Genomic DNA, 18,322 nt, shown 5'->3' on the forward strand with positions numbered 1-18,322 from the left:
TCTACATATAACTCCTTCACCAAAGCGTGTTGAGTCACCTTTTGTATTCCACCAGCAAGAAGCACATTGCATAGTAACACATTGCTAGTAATTCCTAGACAATTTGCATAGGATTACCAATTTAAAAAAAAACTTAGAGGAGGTATAATGTTGATATATTGTCTTCTGTTGTTAGCCTAATGGAAATATACACCTTATACTGTAAGTGCCAATGTCTATTATTAGCATGCCAACACTGGCACACTCCCATTGTCCTGTGGTGTATAAAAGTGACTGGATACACTCTAGAGCTGAGATATTAATAACTGTCTTTTTTCATGGAGATCATTTAATTGTCAAAGCTAACAAAGACTTTCGCGCTTTTGTATTTTACCTTCCTGCAGCAGCCAAATGGTAAGTTTCAAATTTGATCATTGAAAACAATGAAATACTGAACAGTCTTGCACAACCTTGTATGTGTTTCTATTTCTTACAAGGTCACCTTGTCTGCGAAATGACATTACTGACATTACTTACCATAGCATTACTGAAAATTGTTATATATTGTATATGATACATTTAGAAAATGATAACATTTGCACAGGAATTTTTAGTTAATGATTAAAATTGTGACTCTCTTCTCTTCTCTTCTCCTTTAAGTGTGAAACAAATGTGTTTCATTGCTCTAAATGCATTGCCTTTTGTCTTTTTCACAGAATAATGCCTCTGTGGCAAAAGCAAGCAAAAAGCAAGAGCAACAGTTATCCCTCCGTCAGAGGATGGCACTATTTCAGGCCAGTCCTACAGACAGACAGACAAGCTGTAAAGGAAGTGATACGTGTAAAAGCAAAAAGGGTGTAGCAGAAACATCCATCTCGGTATCTCTTCGTGTTCAAAAAGAAGTCAATGAATACAAAGCCTGCTCTTCTTCTACCCTAAGTAATAATCACCTCAATGAAACTCCCATGTTTACCTCATGCCTCCCACCCTCTGACCCCTGCAATAGTCAAGAGCTCATCTCATTTCTGCTCCCTTCCTACTGTGACTCTCTCTTTAAGTCAATATGTAGTTTAAAAGAAGAGGGTCTACTATTAGACTGCAGCTTACAACTTCTTGGTAATTCTCACAAAGCTCACCAATTGGTGCTTGCTGCTGTCAGTCAAAAAGCAGAGGCGTGGCTGTGCTCCAAGAACATGGAGGTGAATTTGGATAATTTAGGAGGATCTGCATGTCATATAACTTATGCAGGACTGAAAGCTGTTTTGAACTTTGCTTACTGTGGAGAAGTGAATATGATTTACCCTGAGGCCAGAAATTTGGAAGAGATTCTGATGGCTTGCAGGTGCTTAGAAGTGGATCGACTCGCAGAGGTGTGCAAGGCTGAAGATCCATCCTCAGGGAGAGTGGAGAGAAAACACAGCCTGCAGATTATAAGGACTCTGTGGAAGAGGCATGTTGGCTGTGATGTTATCATGGAGGTGGAAAGTGGAGAACGTTTCCCTGGTAATTATAGCTTTTAATGAAGGGAACATATTGTACATATTATTGCACAAGCTCTAATGTAGGCATAACAGTTTTGTACATACATTCATACAGGAACACTTACAGAAAGTACTGTGCATTTAGTACTTTGGACACTTTTCGAGTCTATTAGCAAAATACAAAATCACAGAGTCAGTCATTGAAAAACAATTCATTAGCTTACAACTCATTAGCTATGTAACCAGCTATTATTTTTGTTCTTGGCTATTTTAATCTCAGGATTACTACTAAATGCAGATTAAATGTTTGGACAATGAACAAGTGCTGATTATATGATGATGATGACTGTATATATGATGATCTACTATTTTTCATCCCTCTCATACTTTTTAACTTGCTCTCAGCCCATCGTGTTATACTTGCTGCTGGAGGAGACTACTTTAGAGCCCTCTTTTGCAGTGGCTTACGAGAGTCCAAAGAGAAGGTGGTGTGTATGCGAGGCATTGCATCGTGGGTGCTGGAATCCCTGTTGGAGTTCATATACTCTGGACAGTTAAAGCTGGGCTGGCAGAATATCTGGGACCTCACTGAAGCGTTTCTGCAATTCCAGCTACAAGGGGCACACACACTATGCTCACAATTTCTACATGACCATATGAATGATGCTTCCTGTTTAGACACTCTGTTTCTAGCTGAGACATATGGACTGGAGCATCTTGGTAAGGCAGCAGAAGAGTATGCTTTATCCCACTTTCAGCAGGTTTCAGAGAGAGAGAATTTTAAAGATCTCACATGTACCCTACTGGAGCGTCTGCTAGGAAAAGATGAACTGAGAGTAGACTCTGAGGTGAGTTTACTGACTAACTGACAACCTAAAGGTCACCATTAGGAACAGTATGATCCATTTTCTCTCTCTCATAAGAATTGGCAAAATATGACTAATGTAAAATAGCCATAAAGTTTCAACAGACCAGTGAAGAGTAAAATTTTTACAGGGCAACACAGTGGAGCAACAGGTACAGTTGGTGCCTCAGTTCCATGGTTCAATTTTGAGCTTTGAGTCAATTCTAAATCTTTGAGTTTCACATGTCCTACCTGTGTCTATGTGATTTCTCCCAGAACTACAATATTCTCCAACCTCCCAAACACCACTGATTGGTATCATTCTTTACCACAAGAAAGTGGTTACTAAAGATGATTGAATGAATGAATGAATGAATTACTAATATTAACAAAGACAAATCTCTCTCTCTCTCTCTCTCTCTCTCTCTCTCTCTCTCTCTCTCTCTCTCTCTCTCTCTCTCTCTCTCTCTCTCTAAAGGTGGCAGTGTTCAGGGCCTTAATGAGTTGGGTTGAGGAGAATAAAGCATACAATCTGCCCAATTTATCAGAACTTCTCCGGAGAGTCCGCTTCCCTTTAATGAGTCCAACAGAGCTAGAGGAGGTAAAGCTAGAGCAAAACTTACACAGTGTTGAATTGCCTAAATAAGTGTTTAATCATATGTACTGTGACCAGAAATTATACACACAGTTGTATATTTTTGGATGTTTTGTTACAATATGTAACAATAATATGTAACTAATGTGTGTCAAATGAGCTTTTTTATTACAAATAATTAGAAAGCAAAATGCTCTAAAATTGGTATACATTAATTGTAAAACGAAAACTGTGTGAAGACTCACAGCAGTTAGGAGATCAGTCTGTTTAGACTAATTATCTGCTACTGGTCTCCACCTCTGGACTGTCATCGATTAGCTAGGCCTGTTCTGATACTTTAAGTTAGGCTACAAGCAATTTTACAAAAAAAGGGATGGATGCCATCCTGCCCTAAAAGGCCACAAAAGACTTATCTATCCATTCACCCTGCTGTGAAAGCTCTACTTCTGGATTCGATATCTCCACCTAAGACACACAGACTTCCTAACAAATCTATTCTGCTCTCACTCTTGTTAGTCATTTCTAGTGTCAGGACCTATAATTCAATTAGATTCAGGACCTCTTTCCAATTAGAGTGCTAACCAATCAACACTTCTTACAAATAAAGCTATTAATAATGATGAATGAAACACTAAACATCTTTTGCCGTGTTGAATTAATCTGTAAACTTTACACTTTAGACAGACTCTAGTTTGGCTTTTTGCTGAATGTTTTTAATTATTGTCACAATTATTCATAGTCATAGAGTTTTTGTAAAAGGCTTAATAATAAAATCGCTGTGAAAACGAATAGAGTGTATTGTACACAGTATATTGTATACAATTTATTGTGTTGCAGTTCTATACAGTGTTACAGTTATATTTACCGTATTATCCACAGATGATGTATTTAATAGTTTCTGTATAATTACTATTGCTGTATTATTTCCCCTGTAGATAATGCACATATGTACAAAGTATTTCTATACATATTTACATTAGTACTAAATAATTCTTCTATACATGATGTATCAGAATGACTCCCAGGTGGCCCAGCAGCAGGTTCCATGCTCTCATTCCTGCGGCCCAGTTTCAATTCCTGGACAGGAATCTAACCCAGCAACTGAAGGGTTCATTCTCAGTGCCAGTCCCAAGCCTGGAAGAAAATGGGAGGGTTGCATCAGGAAGGGTATCTGGCATAATACCTGTGCCAAATCTACAACTGGGTTAGGTTTAGGGTACAAATCAACAACTAGCACAAGCCATCTATTTTCCCTTCTGTTTTTTTTTTCAGGTTGAGGACTGCAGACTGCTAAGTAGAAATGCAGAAGGAAGGGAAGCCTTACAGATAGTGAGGAAGCTTCTCAAAGAAAACCAGGGAGCAATAGAATGTAAACCACGTAACCCAAATCAGGTAGCATGTGCATGGGGACACATGCCAGCAGAGATCATTTGTATTTTGTTTGTATTTTAGTTAAGTAACTATAAGTAGAATATTCTTCTTCATGTGTGTAAAAAGCAATACATACATTCAAAGTTATGATTTCTTTAGTTCAAATAGGTCTTGAGCTCATTTACACAAGTGAGCAGACATCACAGTAAACTGTAAGCAAATAAAAGTCAAATACATGTGGTGACTACTACTAATGAAAGCGTCAAGATGATATTAATAATGATAGTAATAAAGCTGAGTTAACAAGGTATATGAAAACAATTATTTACCTAAAGGAAGTTGTGAAAAGAGAAAATAGATCTTGGTGTACTGTATTAAACATGGTATTGTTAGATTTATTTTTTTAATTAAATCTTAGTTAAATCTTTCCAACGTAGAGTGCTGTACCAGGAGGATAGTCTAGTGTTTGAAAAACTTGATTGGTGAGTGATATTATTATAAAAAGTTGGAGATTTAAGGCAGGTTAAGTTAAATCTGTAAAGGTGTAGCATATGATGTATTTGTTGTGCAGTATTTTTTTTTTACTGTAGCTTCTTGTACTGGATGTAATTGGGAATGATGTTTTTTCTTTCTCTTTTTTATATTTGATAAGGTCACGAAAAAGCCATCAATAACCATAATAGCTGTCTCATGCTGGTTAATCCTCTCCATGCTGAGCTTGATGTTGATTAGAAATGTTTCATAATGGAGCATAATTATAGGGGGAAAAAATCAAGGATTACATTTGATTTCCATAAAGCTGTTAAGGCTGATATTGATTGGGTTGTATATATAGCAGTAATGTGTCTTGATAGTTTGGATAGAACCTCAGTTTTGGAGCAGTTAATGAAGTAACCAGACACCTTGCTAAAGTGTTTAATCATAATATGGTAAATAAACTCATTTTATTGTGGTGTGACTTTGACTGAAGACCTTTGTTTTTGTCAAGGGTTCAATAAAGAGTGCAAATCATCTTTGAGTTGAAATGGTATAGATTTTAGGGCAACTCTACCCGATCAGATGCATTTTTCACTATGATTAGTGATTATTTGAAGCTATGTAACTATTATACAAATATAATTGGTTCAATAGTCTGTCAGCATTTTCTGAGGAAACCGATGGACATTTAAAGTAAAGTGTATTGTTTAAGAAAATCAGAAGAAATGAACCGGTGTAAGAATATAGCATTTCTGTGTACCTCAGAAGTTTAAATGTAAAAACTGCAGAATTCACAGATGCTGTTGTTTATAGTGTTGTTCTTATCGTCTTATTATTGAGTATTGATCGGTGCCTATTATTATACTAATTACGTGAAACTACACTGAACACACAAATTAAATAAATGTCCTTTTCTCACATAAAGGTCTTGGTGTTGGTGGGAGGGGACAGTGTGAATGATAACTTTGAGCGGCGGGAACCAAACCGGACCCTGTGGTTTGCTCAGCGCTTTCTGAGAGGAGAAGGGCTCATGCGGACTATAGACTGGGAACCTCTGGTTCAGCTACCAGACCCTCCACGACTTCGCCACTGTGTTTGTGTGCTCAATAACTTTTTGTACATACTAGGAGGCCGCAAGTACTATGGAAAACTGGATATACTCAAGTCTGTGGTGAGGTAAAACAAAAGCATGTCACTATTTGATCATTTAGCAGTAAAACAAGTGCTGCAAACATTTGTAAGAACAGGAAGTGCAGAGGAAACAGCAACAAACACAGCAGATTAAGTAGTTGTGCATGAAAAATGACAAACATTAGTCACAATTGTGTTTTAAATAAGAAATTGGTTACATAGTGAATATTGATAGTGAAAGAATTATCTTTTCATTTGCTTTCCTAAATGTAACACATTTTGTAACCAATCTTGCTTCTCAGCACATATATCATGTACTTTATAATATTATATATAATATTTACATTTTAATATTGCAGCATCATAATTTTTAACTCGTGTTTTTTGTTGAAGTCTAACTGCTTGGCCAAACTTTACCCATTTGTCTTGTCATAGCAGTTCTTAATTACATCATACATTATATTGTACATGTTCTTGTTCTGTCTTTTTTGTTGCCTTGTTTTGGATTGTTCTTCCGTTGCTAGGGTACATGACCTATATTCCTATCTCAAAGGTATATTTAGCTTTTTTTCTACCAACAGGATGCAGTCTTTGTCTCGATGCATTAATCTTCTGAGCGGAGTGCTGCATCTTCACACAGTTCTTCAAAAAAATGTATAGAGAAGGTCAAAGGCCGTGTAAAATTATATACAGAGGGTTTAAATGTGTTTTTTTTTTGTGTTAAATGATTTCAGATTCAACCCTGCACATTGTAAATGGGAGTGTTTGCCTGATATGGCCAGTCCCAGAGACTACTTTGCTGTTGTGTGTTGGAGAGGCAAGGTGTTTGTCCTGGGAGGCAACCGTGATGACACAACTTACCTGGATTCTGTGGAGTATTACACACCTGAAGACAATACTTGGCAGTACAGTTTTGCCTGTTATCAATTATTTTACAGTTTGCTATATAGTAAAATAACATCCTATACATTCCTATACATTCTCATAAGTGACAGTTTTCACCTGACATCTGGGCTACTTATTTACCTTAAAAATGAACACATCAGATAAAGGTAAGCAGGTCCAGCTGTCTGGAACACCAGTAACCGCCTACTGCTTTTCTTAGTTCTGTTTACTTGGTCAGATAAACCACTCTTTGGAAACACAACATCTCCAGTTCATGTGGCTGCTTCATCGTTAAGTTTCCGCTCTCTTTCAACTTGATTAATTCTTTCAATTCAGTTCCACTTTAATTGTATAGCACTTTTACCCATGGCTATTGTCTTAAAGCAACTTTAGAGAACATAACAAACATAGCACAGTTTATTATACAAAGATACAAAACTGCATGATCAATATTAGACATATTTATGAGCAAGCCATAAGGTGATTGTGGCAAGGAAAAACTCCATTAGATGGAAGAGGAGGAAACCTTGAGAGGAACCAGACTCAAAAGCTCATTTGGGTGACAGTGAAAGTGTTATTACGAATAATGTCCTTTCTATAATCAGATATGATAACTTGACCACTGGAGGTTTAAGGAACAAGGGAATTCTCTTCTAGTTTTCTACATGCAAACTGCTATAAAGAGGAGCTGTTACTTCACTGTAAAAGCTAAACACTAGGCAGTTACTGTATATGTATGTATCAGTGAAATAGAACAACAGTGTTGCCAGAACAACATGCTCACTAACATGACCTTGCATCACTGCCCCAGTCATACATATGGCCTCTCGACCTTAGTTTCCTGTTCAGCTCTTTGACTTCATTTGAAATGTCAATAATTAAGGAAGGAAAAACAGGCATTAACTTCACTTTTCAGCTTTTTCTCTGCATCTGTGCTCTGTGATAGGTCGGCTCACCCTTTAGACACACCCATTTGTGGCCATGCTGCTGCCATATTGGATGGTGAGATTTTCCTATCAGGAGGCTGTGACTCTCATCTACACTGTCTTCCTTCTCTGTGGCATTATGATCCTGTCTATGGCTGCTCAAACAGGGCTCCGATGGAGAGTGGAGCTGGCCGTGCAGGTCATGTGATGCTGGCTGTAGGAAATCAACTGGTCGTGGCTGGAGGGCTGCAGCCGCTGCAAGTAGGTTTTGGGGACCAGTTACAATGCGAGGCATATGATGTGTTGCATAATTGCTGGATGCCTCTTCCCCCTCTGCCACGACCCCATCTTTCTCCTGCAGCCACATCTCTGGATGGAATGCTATATGTCTTGGGAGGGTATTCATCTGATTCAGGATATGACACACCATGGGTTTATCGATATGACCCACGGGACAAATTCTGGGACAAACTGGGGACAATGCCTCATGCTTATGCTGACCTTGCAGCATGCATGCTTCAATTACCCATAGGCCTCAGGGGTTAATGTTTTCTGAATATTCCAGAATAATATTCTGTTGAAAACTGTAAAGTGTTTGTTAAATAGCATAAATTGTGCATGGTACGGTACATGAAAGGTCAATAATATAAAATACATGGCCAGTTAAAAGTAAAGTAAAGTCTGACCAGTTGAAAATTTAAGGATTTAAATATGTACAGTTTGAGTCTTGAGGTCATGCAGTTTCATTAAATGCCTTACAACAAATTATAGCAGGAAAAAAAGCCACATCAGGACTAATTTTATTCACTAGATTTACTTCAGAAAAATACACAGATGAAAGAAAATTCATAGAAATTCATGGCCGATGAAAATGCGCAAGGTTTTTCCAGCGTGTGATGTGTATATGCAGAGTAACCACAGCTTTTTATTTACCTGCTGTAAAAGTTTGATACACTGCTAGATTTAAATATATTTCATGTACACGTTTTCGAAATACAATCTCACTTCCTGTTTTGACTTTTACTCTCTGAATTGTTTGCATGCTATATGCACTTCCTGTTGTTGGTTTCAATGTCAGTGAAGTTCTCATTTACCAGTTTACAGTTCAGACATGAAATAATGTCATAGGGTGTTTTGAGATGAGCATGATCCAGGAATTTATTTGGAAAAAGAGATTTAAAAAAAGAAAATGGTATAGTGACTTGGTGCTAAGTTCAGTCAGTGTGCCAAGTTCTATAACATCTAAGGGCTGACATATAATAATAATAATAATAATAATAATAATAATAATAATAATAATAATAATAATAATAATTAGAGCAGTAACAAACACAGCAGATGCCTACATTTGGTGCTTCGCACAAATAAATTATAATCCTTCAAACACCAAAATAAATCATATATAATAATAATTATTATTATTATTTACATTTTATTGAGTAATTGGATTGTAACTTAAGATTTAAATTAAGACAGCCCTGGTTTGTACCGTTATAAAAGCTCAAAGTTGCATGAACCACAGAATGTTTTTTGCATGTTCATTAAATACAAGGATATTAGTTAAAACAATAAAGTAAAAGATCATTACTAATAACTTAAGTATTACTGTGTTGTTTGTCATAAGAATGTTTTAAAAATACTGCATACAGAAACTGATTAGAGAGTTTTTGAGAACATTTTAATGAAGGACATTTGTTATTCTTTTCTACATTACAGCCTTCTACTTTTCTCGATTATTGACATCTAAGTTCAACACACAGATCCTGCACTATATATAGGGATTGAGGTATATGATGTATTAGTTCTGCTGGAGGACAGAAATTATGTCAATGTGGTCATTAAAGATGTATGTATTTGGGATTTATTAGGGATAAATATAAATGTTAATGTTAAACTTTAAACTCAGAATTTTTTAATTTCTGCAAAATGCAAAATTACTAAAAGTGGTATACAAATAAAATGCAGTTGAATTACAATTGTTATTGTATTGCACAAGACTCAGATGTTGTTGTTACTATTGTCCTTGTCCTGCTGCCTGTAAAGTGTCGCAATCACCTGATCCGCATATCGGGATTTTGGCACGTTTGACACTGAATGCCCTTCCTTATACAGGCTTGGAACGAGCACTGAGAGTCTACCCTTCAATGGTTGGGTCGAACCTAGACCGTGGCTGTGAGACTTGTAAATACTGCTTAGAAAATAATGAAGTCCTATTAACATACTAATTAATTAATGAAACAGAAGTTAATATGTGGTAATGATGTGCTGTTCTTTTATGGTTAAATCCTGTATAGTTTGTTATGTGCTGTTGGAAAGTATCGTAGTGTTTATGAATTTATAAAGAACTTTATGTGGACACTATGTAAAAAAGAAAAGTGCGAATTTAAATTTCTCATCATTTAGACAACAATTCCCTTTGGAGTGTCTCACTCTCCTTCCCTTGCATGGTGTCAGTGGGGCAGGACATGGCTTCTACTTGAATAAAGCATTGTGAATAAAAAGAGTAGTTTGTGTGTGTGTATACACAGTACATCACCTCTCTTTCCATTCTGAAATTTTTTGTGTTTATTCAAATTTATTTGTATAGCGCCTTTAACAATGAACATCATCTCAAAGCAGCTTTACAGAACATAAACATAAAACAAAAGGTTAAAAATTCAAGATTAATATTAGACATATTTAAATGTATTTGTATTTATCCCCAATGAAGCAGTGAAACCTGAGGTGACTCGGGCGACCCCCAAATTACAAATCAAATAAGTTTTGAACGGTATAAATAACAATTCACAATAAATAAAAAATAGGAATTTACATTTTATGTAATTGATTAGTGAATTCTAATTACTTATTAGAAAATCCGACTCCCGTGTGGATTTCCTCCATGTTGTCTAATAATCACTGACCTGATCCAGATCTTGACTTGGAGATTGTTCTTATCGAGAGTAGGTTCAGAAATCTTAGAAAGCAGATACTGTAATACTTCTGCTTGGCTGTATCGATGATACTGTATATAGGTAAGTCGTTCTGGATAAACACCTTTAGCTGTCTGAACATCTGAGTAACTGGCTGTCTTCAAACACTAAAGACTAAGACTAAAGACCTACATATTCACCATTTTTTATTATTTATCATATTGATAACCTAAGAACACCTATTAGCATTTGCTAATCTGTGTAACAATTCTTGTGTGTTCTCTTTTCAATTGTTTTCTTGACTCCTGACCTAGTGAACTAGCATGAAGAATATGTTCTTGCTGAGGACTATACATAGACGCTTGTGTAAGTGAATGAAGGGATAAAGGGTATCATTTTAAATGTACCGAAAATGCAACAGATCAAGGTGTTATCCTGGACCAATCTCTGAACACTCCATATGACTGTGCTCAAAACCTTGGTGATGAAATGGATAACCATCTTTTACTAATGTTCTTCCAACTTGTTTTCCTTTATTGTACTAAACCGTGAAACAAGCATCAAACCTTCACAGAAAGTCTTGTTGTTGGATGTGATGCGCAATAAAGAAGCAAGACAAGTAAGAACAGCAAACATTTTAATTTCAAAAGCATTTTAATGACTTTGCACGTATTTATAACAGATAGGCTAAAAGGCTACAGGTGCAGTTCCATCCACATGAGGTCTGGCTCCATGTTTTACATAAGAACCACTGAACCCCAGAGGCAATATGGCATTATTCTGATTGTGCAATAATGTTGAAAAGGTATTGTTACAATAGTTACACCGACAGATTGCGCACTATTTATCAGGTAGCCGGAGAAAGTAGCGAGATGAGAACACATGGTGCTATAGTCAACAAGCAAATATTTTTTCATTCATATGATTTCTCTCCCCCCAAAAAGAAATAACACAATCCATTTCTATACTTAACAAATTACGCCTTTTAGGAGTTACATTTATTTTCATATTTTACTCTAAATAATCTTTAAACATACAATATATTGCAACTCAAAAACAAGAAGAAAAACTATTAAAAAAAAAAAAGTTTTTTTAATATTTGATAAAAGTATTCCTTCATACAAAGCCAACATTCTGACCATTCACATATCATTAACATATCAAACATTTCAGCAAAAGTAAATAGTAGCCACTATTTTGTGGGTTTGCATCGAGACACGTTTGCTTCATACTAAGCTCTTTAATACAGAGGCAGACTGCCTTTAAGGAAACTTATAATGACTAATGCTTTTTATTAGTATTGAAAATTCACCAGCAGGTTAACAACTCAACGGAGTCTAAAGCACCACTGCCCTCCATCGGTAAATGCCTCACAAAAACTGAGGGCAGATCCTACAAACGTCACTCACTTACAAAATGAGAGAAAAAGAGAGAGAGAGAAAAAGAGAGAGAGAGAAAGAGAGAAAGAAAGAAAGGGAGAGAGAGACTAGCGAGACTTTACAGCACTAAAGCAGATATACTGAACGAAAGCAAGTACAAACAAAGAAGAGATGATAGGTGGAAAGAAAGCTTACTAATTATAAGAAATTGTCTCTTAGACTTAGGAACGATTTACAGATAACTGCTCAAAGCACCTCATAAACCTAAGAACCCTAAAATATTCGCTAGCTCCTTCCTTTTTAACCAAAAAACAAAAACAAAAAGTGCCTACTCAGAGGAGTCTCCAAATGCACGCACCAAGTGTGGGCTTTTGTCTCTGAGCTTTTTGCATGGTATTCCGCTTCAGGAAGAGGATGAAAAAAAAACTGACCAAATAAACTGCTGGGAAAGATTTATTTCTTCTTGAAGAGGCTGAAGCGCTTCTCTTTGTCCTTCTCCCGCTTGCCTGGGCTGGACTCAGCACCCATGCTCACAGAGGTGGGCAGGGTTTGGGTGCGTCCCGAGGCCGGGGTGCTATGGCTGCTGATCTCGGAGGGTGTCTTGCATGAGATCACTTGGATCCATGAGTTCATCTCCTCCTGAGAGAACAGATAGATGGGAAGAGAGAACAAGGTGTCAAATGTATATCATGCCTTTGTTTGTTATAGCAATCGGTATACAGAAAATGATTCGAATTCAAATTAGAAACAGTATGACATGTAGTGAAATGCTTTTTATGACCGTGACTATATAAAAGAAATTGAGATAAAGATATAAAAGAAAATAAAAAGAAATCAAGTTAAAAAACAATCAATTATTAGGAATAAATTAGGATTTGGGAACAAAATAATAAGGAAATAAATGCAATCTACTGAACAATGAAGTGGGAGGCTGTACAAGGTGAAATAGATAAACTACTGTATGATGAAAAAGGAGAAAAAAATATACAGCATGTGACACAATGACTGAGATGTAGATATGATTAAATATCCATGAGTATGAATATAGAGTTCAGTAAAGTGCAAAGTTTCTGTGCAAAGTGTTTTCTGTGAGGTAACCTGTGCAAAAACAGGCCAAAGTGGGTTGTGCAAAAAGATTATTTTTCCCTTTTTCTATCTTTGTCTATTGCAGTTATACCAGCATATACGAGCAGCACTATGCACTAGCTATTTTATATTAAACGTGTTGTATAAACAAAATATAGTGCAAATGCTGACATAGCATAACATGCACCTTATTAAATGTAGTCACTTTCACACCTATAGAAAGAACTGAAAAACTTACATCATCTTTGGCTTGGAAGAGATACTCATTTCCATTTGAAACTCTGAAAGTGAAAGAAAGAAAGAAAAGCTTAACAAAATCTACAGCTTCTCTAATAGAAACATCAAATATTGAGGCAAATGCGAAATGCCTCACTTGAGTTTGAAAACGTGTTTCTTCTTCTTGTAGTCCAGGGCAATCTCACATGTAGATTCCTTCAGACTAATGGGAACTTCGCCATGATACGGGATTCCCTGACTGGCACTTTTGCTGTCTTTGTAAAAGCCGATCTCTTGGTTGTTTATCACACAGTAGACATTGTGCCAAGATCTGCAACAAACATTCAAAAAGAGATTACAATGAACCTTTTTTTTAACTGATCAGCTTTGGCTCTGATGAACCCAGAGATTAACCAGTAAGGTGGGGATTAAGTACCCTTAACGGACACCATTACAGCCACTTAAGGACACATGTGCCCATCCACTGTAAAGGTGGAAATTAGGTGGAGAAATTAAAGGAAACCCACACAGACATAGTAGGAGAATGTGTAGAAACAACACAGAGGCAGTAATCTGAGCTCAGGAATGAACCTGGGACTGTGAAGTCTGTGAGGAACCAAAGTTACCAATAATTTAAGAAAACACTTACGGGACAAATCTCAACATATGGAAATGAACACATCTTGATAAATAGTTTAAATAAACAAAAAAGGAAATTGGTCAACTGTGAATGAGGTTCGTTGTTGTGGCCAAAGCAAGGAAGCAATGAGGGAAGGAAGGAAGTGCCCCCATACAAACTGCACTAGGGTTAGGGACTAAGACTAAGCTCATCCATGTGACCTAAACTCCAGGCCGCAGTGGTAGTAAATTGAGACAACATGGATTGGTGTTGCTAGTGCACGGTGAGATTTAATAAAGCTTTGGGGAAGTTGTGGCCTAATGGTTAGAGTGTCTGAAACCTAACCCTAAGGTTGTGGGTTCGAGTCTCAGACTAGCCATGACTGAGGTGCCCTTGAGCAAGGCACCCCCAACTGCTCTCATGGCACCGCAGCATAAATGGCTGCCCACTGCTTTGGGTTTGTGTCCACGGTGTGGACACACGTGACCCATTCTGAGTATGTCACTATGTCACTTTCACTTTCTATAGCGCTCAGAAGATGTATTGTAGTTCACACCTATTGGATGCTTTCTTGTTGTGGCCCTCCCACTCATGTTTGCGGTTCAGGAAGCCCTCGATCTGCACCGCAGCTGTGTCCTGGGACTTGGTCGGTAGTGTAGCAGCTTGACCCAGTTTCCCCTTACGGCTTCCTGTCGGGGAGGATCCTGGACTGGACTCTGCCACACCATTAACTACATCACTTTCTCCTGTGTCCTCCTAGTATATAAAGAGAAAACATTAGACATTGTGCTCTTCAGTACACAAAAAAAAAACTCACACCATGCTTACACACAGTCTATTGAGCAAAGCAGTATGCATCAGAGACTGAGGCTGTGTAGAAACATCGGGGTAATTCATGCCCCAAACTGTGAAGCTACACTCAGTTGCCAGTTGTTTAGTTCACTTCCTTAAACCTAATCTGGCCTTCTATGCGTTTCCATTAATGCATAGAATAAAGGGGACTGACAAACTTTATTTCAGCACAGTCAGTACTTACAGACCTACAAAGTTCACTTATAAATGTTTAAATTTAATAAGTAAAATGATCTACTGTATATTATCTGACCTGCAACTGAGTGTAAACTAATGCTGCTACAGCAACCTCCAATTGTTAAATCTGAATTTAACAATATATTATATATAGAATTGAACAAAGACAATTAAAGTTGGCTTTAATTTCTTTCTTTTTTTTTTTTTTTTAAATCAATTTATCCATTCTGCTCATTTCTGTTAGGATAACAGAGAGCGGCTTTACTTTATTCTCTGCTTCTCAAACCAGGTGAGCTCCCAGTGCAGCAGAAACAGTGCAGGTGCCTTTGATTAGATTTGATTATAGCCAGAAATAAACAGTAGATCAGAAGAAAGCGACATGCAAAATCAGATTAGGACGTTAGAAAACAGCACAGCACAAAGTCGCGGCCACTCGACTGGCAATCAGATAGCAGAAGACGGCAGCCAGCAGGGAAAAAAACAACACGGCAAACAATCTCTGAAATTGCTTGAGTACATCAGTAATTGTTCATATCATTGGCACAGGAAGTGAAAGAGATTACAGCATCACACCCACTCAAAGCTTTCAGTTTATTACCCCGTTCTGAGCTCCTCCTGGACAGGACCAATCCCAACTGCTTTAATACGGAGCCTTTCGGAGGCTGGATCAATCCTAGGCACCATTTCCGGGCATTTCGACACGACACACACTTCCTAAATGTTCTAAATATTCTACATAAGTCTATAACTCTTTTGTGACTCAACCGTGAAGGCTGTATTGTGCATAAGACGGAACCACAAAAGACGTCGATATACAGTAGACTTTTTCTTAAATCCCTTTAAGTTACATAAATATATGTTTTTAAATTTCCATTTAAAATTTGAGCAGTAACTGGATAACGGTGTTGAAAGCGTCCTAGCATTTAATACGGAGATTGTGAAGTAAAAATTGTACTGTATTTCTATTGTGTTTTACTGTATACTATAAGTTTGACACTAAAAGAACAGACACAAAAATATGCATTAAATAATAAACACACATACATACATAAAAAAAAAGATGATGATGATAACCGAAAATGAATATGAAAGATGTATTAATAGGAAAATTGATGACAACCCATAAGCAATCCCAAGAATGACACCGGATTACAATGTTAATGACCAACATTAATAAACAGAGTAAACATAAAATAATCACCATGGTAACAATGACGTGCATGTAACATAAAATCCACGTGAGCAACAAAAATCTTGGTGAAGCAAACATGAAGGGGTTACTGAGTCTCTCACAGGGGGTTTATTTAGAGGGGAAGGTTAGTATCTAGGACACGAAAAGGTGGTTTTAGGATCAAATATTAGTTTGAAAAAGATAATGGTTTGAAGAGTTAGTTTAAAAACAAACAAAAACAACAAGTGAAAATCGAATTTGAACCAAAAATTTGGTAAGGGACATTTCATGCCTTACTCAAACACCCTGGGCTCCTGTCTACGTCTGTTCTTTGTACAAGCAGAATTTTGAAATAAATGATCTGAAATTGCTGGAAAAACAAATGTTCAATATACATGTAGATATTTACATGTACATACAATGTTAGCGCTAATTAAAAGTCATGTTTGTACTAAAGTGAATGCAAACAAAACACGGTCATCTGAATACCCGCAGACTTCTGAAAACTTTACTTGGGTTGGGTTTAGGTGATGATATAAAAATAAAAAAGGCTAAAATAAATGAGAGAAATGTGACACAGCAACAATGGATGTAATTACTGCTAACAAAACCCGATGACGTCCAGCTTGAGCACGTTTACATTTTGTGTAGGATACACTTTTGTACATTGTTCGTTATTATTTTCTTGTACCAACAGAAAATCTGCCACTTTGTGACTAACCTTACACATGTAGCCTATAAATTACCCTGCTGCCTTATTCTTTCCTATTCTAGTCAAGTCAAGAAGTTGCCAAATATAGCGCTCTAGCCCTTTTTTTTAAATAGGTTTTTTTGGTCTGCATAGTTGAGCATTGATGCACAGGTTAAACGATGGTAATTTTAGCGCTCGACTGTATTTTAGAGGTACGCTACCCTTACAACGGACACGATCACCAAGCTCAATAAGAAACTCCTTAGGAACAGGAACAGATGGCTCAGCTGCTCATCTCTCTGGAATGAGAAGTGCATGGTGTCTCCTAAGTCGCACAGAAGAGATGATTATAAGTTGGCATGAACCAGTGCAAGAGCTTTCTTATTCTCTATTCTCAATAACTTCAGTACCTAACTAGTGTTAGCCAGGTTATGTGTGCCTGGGGTACAGAACAACCGATGTGGCTCTTACGCATTTAAAAGCAGCAATATTACTGCTCTTCTACATTACATCATACATCAGAGACGATCCATAAACCGTTTATAAGATGGACAACGTGTTTCCTCGATATTTACAACATTTTTTCTCTGTGATAAATATCTGGACATTATTGTGTCAGGACATTACTATAGCTGTTTTAAAGCAGGTGTCACTTTTGTGAACATGGCATAGCTGTATTGCTTGTTGTAGAAAAAGCTGAGGAAAAAAAAATGGGTGTGTCCATAACACCATAACAAACATGAGCGAATATTAGGTGGGAAGAACTCAGCTCCAAAATCTACTATCTACTGCATGGCCTCCGTCTCCAGGTTTTATCTCCAGTTAGTGCAAGATACTGCTAGATATCTCCTCAGTTCCAGGGTGTCCAATCTCCAGTCCTATCTGGATTAACTTAGACACCCCCGTCCTAGGCCACCTTTTTTTGGCTTCAAAGCAGCACCATGGGAATCAGTGTCATCATCTTATAAACAGGTTATGTGAGAGACAAACTAAAAAAAGCTAAGATATTGGAATCATATACACTGCTAGGAGGAGGTTATACAGACTACATGGACCCAACTGCAACAAAGCTACCGATCTGAAAGCGGTCTACCCGCTAAAAAGCAGACAAAGCAGAAGAAAAAAAATGGTGAGAAACTGGGAATGCGTGGGATAATAAGCAAGGTGGACTGGACATATTTCCCGCTTTCCCGTCGAAGGTGAGTTCACAGTCCTGTGGTGCCTCGGCGACTGTGAAAACTCGAGTAGCTTTGGTAGGCTTGGGAACGGTAACTAACCCGAGGAGAGTCCTGCTCTGGTGGTGGCCCATTCTGAGATACCTGCTCGCTCTCTCTGGAAACACACACACACACACACACACACACACACACACACACACAAACACACACTTATTAAAACTGACAATCTACATATACTGTATACTTGTGGTTAAAGTAAATTCTGGATTTTCTAATCATTAAAATACATTTTGTGATTAAAGTAATATATACTGAGCATTAAAATTGAGCACTAACATTTAGGGACAAAAAA

At 37.2% G+C, this 18,322-nt stretch overlaps 2 protein-coding genes across 4 annotated transcripts in view; one reads left to right on the plus strand and one right to left on the minus strand.

Moving 5' to 3' along the window:
• Positions 1–256: 256 nt before the first annotated feature.
• On the plus strand, positions 257–10,118 carry LOC113660674 (kelch-like protein 33). Of its 2 annotated transcripts, none has more exons than XM_047815683.1 (8): positions 257–393; positions 696–1,482; positions 1,866–2,308; positions 2,783–2,905; positions 4,172–4,291; positions 5,673–5,923; positions 6,613–6,783; positions 7,710–10,118. In XM_047815683.1, the coding sequence occupies exons 1-8, from the start codon at positions 391–393 to the stop codon at positions 8,233–8,235; spliced, it is 2,424 nt and encodes an 807-aa protein (XP_047671639.1). In that variant the 5' UTR covers positions 257–390; the 3' UTR covers positions 8,236–10,118. The 2 variants fall into 2 exon arrangements, with proteins under 2 accessions (XP_047671639.1, XP_047671640.1); XM_047815684.1 differs by having other exon boundaries at positions 6,613–6,930; positions 7,710–7,842.
• A 1,118-nt stretch (positions 10,119–11,236) lies between these two features.
• Positions 11,237–18,322, minus strand: part of LOC113660715 (spectrin beta chain, non-erythrocytic 1-like) — a 76,252-nt gene continuing 69,166 nt past the window's right edge. For both annotated transcript variants that reach the window (XM_027174436.2, XM_027174435.2), the window contains 5 exons: positions 18,070–18,124; positions 14,458–14,657; positions 13,440–13,613; positions 13,305–13,347; positions 11,237–12,619 (listed from right to left, as the gene is read on the minus strand). In XM_027174436.2, coding sequence (XP_027030237.1) covers positions 12,434–12,619; positions 13,305–13,347; positions 13,440–13,613; positions 14,458–14,657; positions 18,070–18,124 — 658 coding nt within the window. In that variant the 3' untranslated portion in view covers positions 11,237–12,433. The remainder of the gene's footprint in view (positions 12,620–13,304; positions 13,348–13,439; positions 13,614–14,457; positions 14,658–18,069; positions 18,125–18,322) is intronic.

The sequence above is a fragment of the Tachysurus fulvidraco genome, chromosome 7 (assembly GCF_022655615.1).
Source record: "Tachysurus fulvidraco isolate hzauxx_2018 chromosome 7, HZAU_PFXX_2.0, whole genome shotgun sequence".
Lineage (NCBI taxonomy): Eukaryota > Metazoa > Chordata > Actinopteri > Siluriformes > Bagridae > Tachysurus > Tachysurus fulvidraco.

Bases quoted from the DNA above. Each gene is read 5' to 3' on its own strand.
- LOC113660674 (XM_047815683.1), top strand. The intron at 1,483-1,865 runs GTAATTATAGCT...ACTTGCTCTCAG, and splicing joins AAGTGGAGAACGTTTCCCTG to CCCATCGTGTTATACTTGCT. The intron at 4,292-5,672 runs GTAGCATGTGCA...TCTCACATAAAG, and splicing joins AACCACGTAACCCAAATCAG to GTCTTGGTGTTGGTGGGAGG.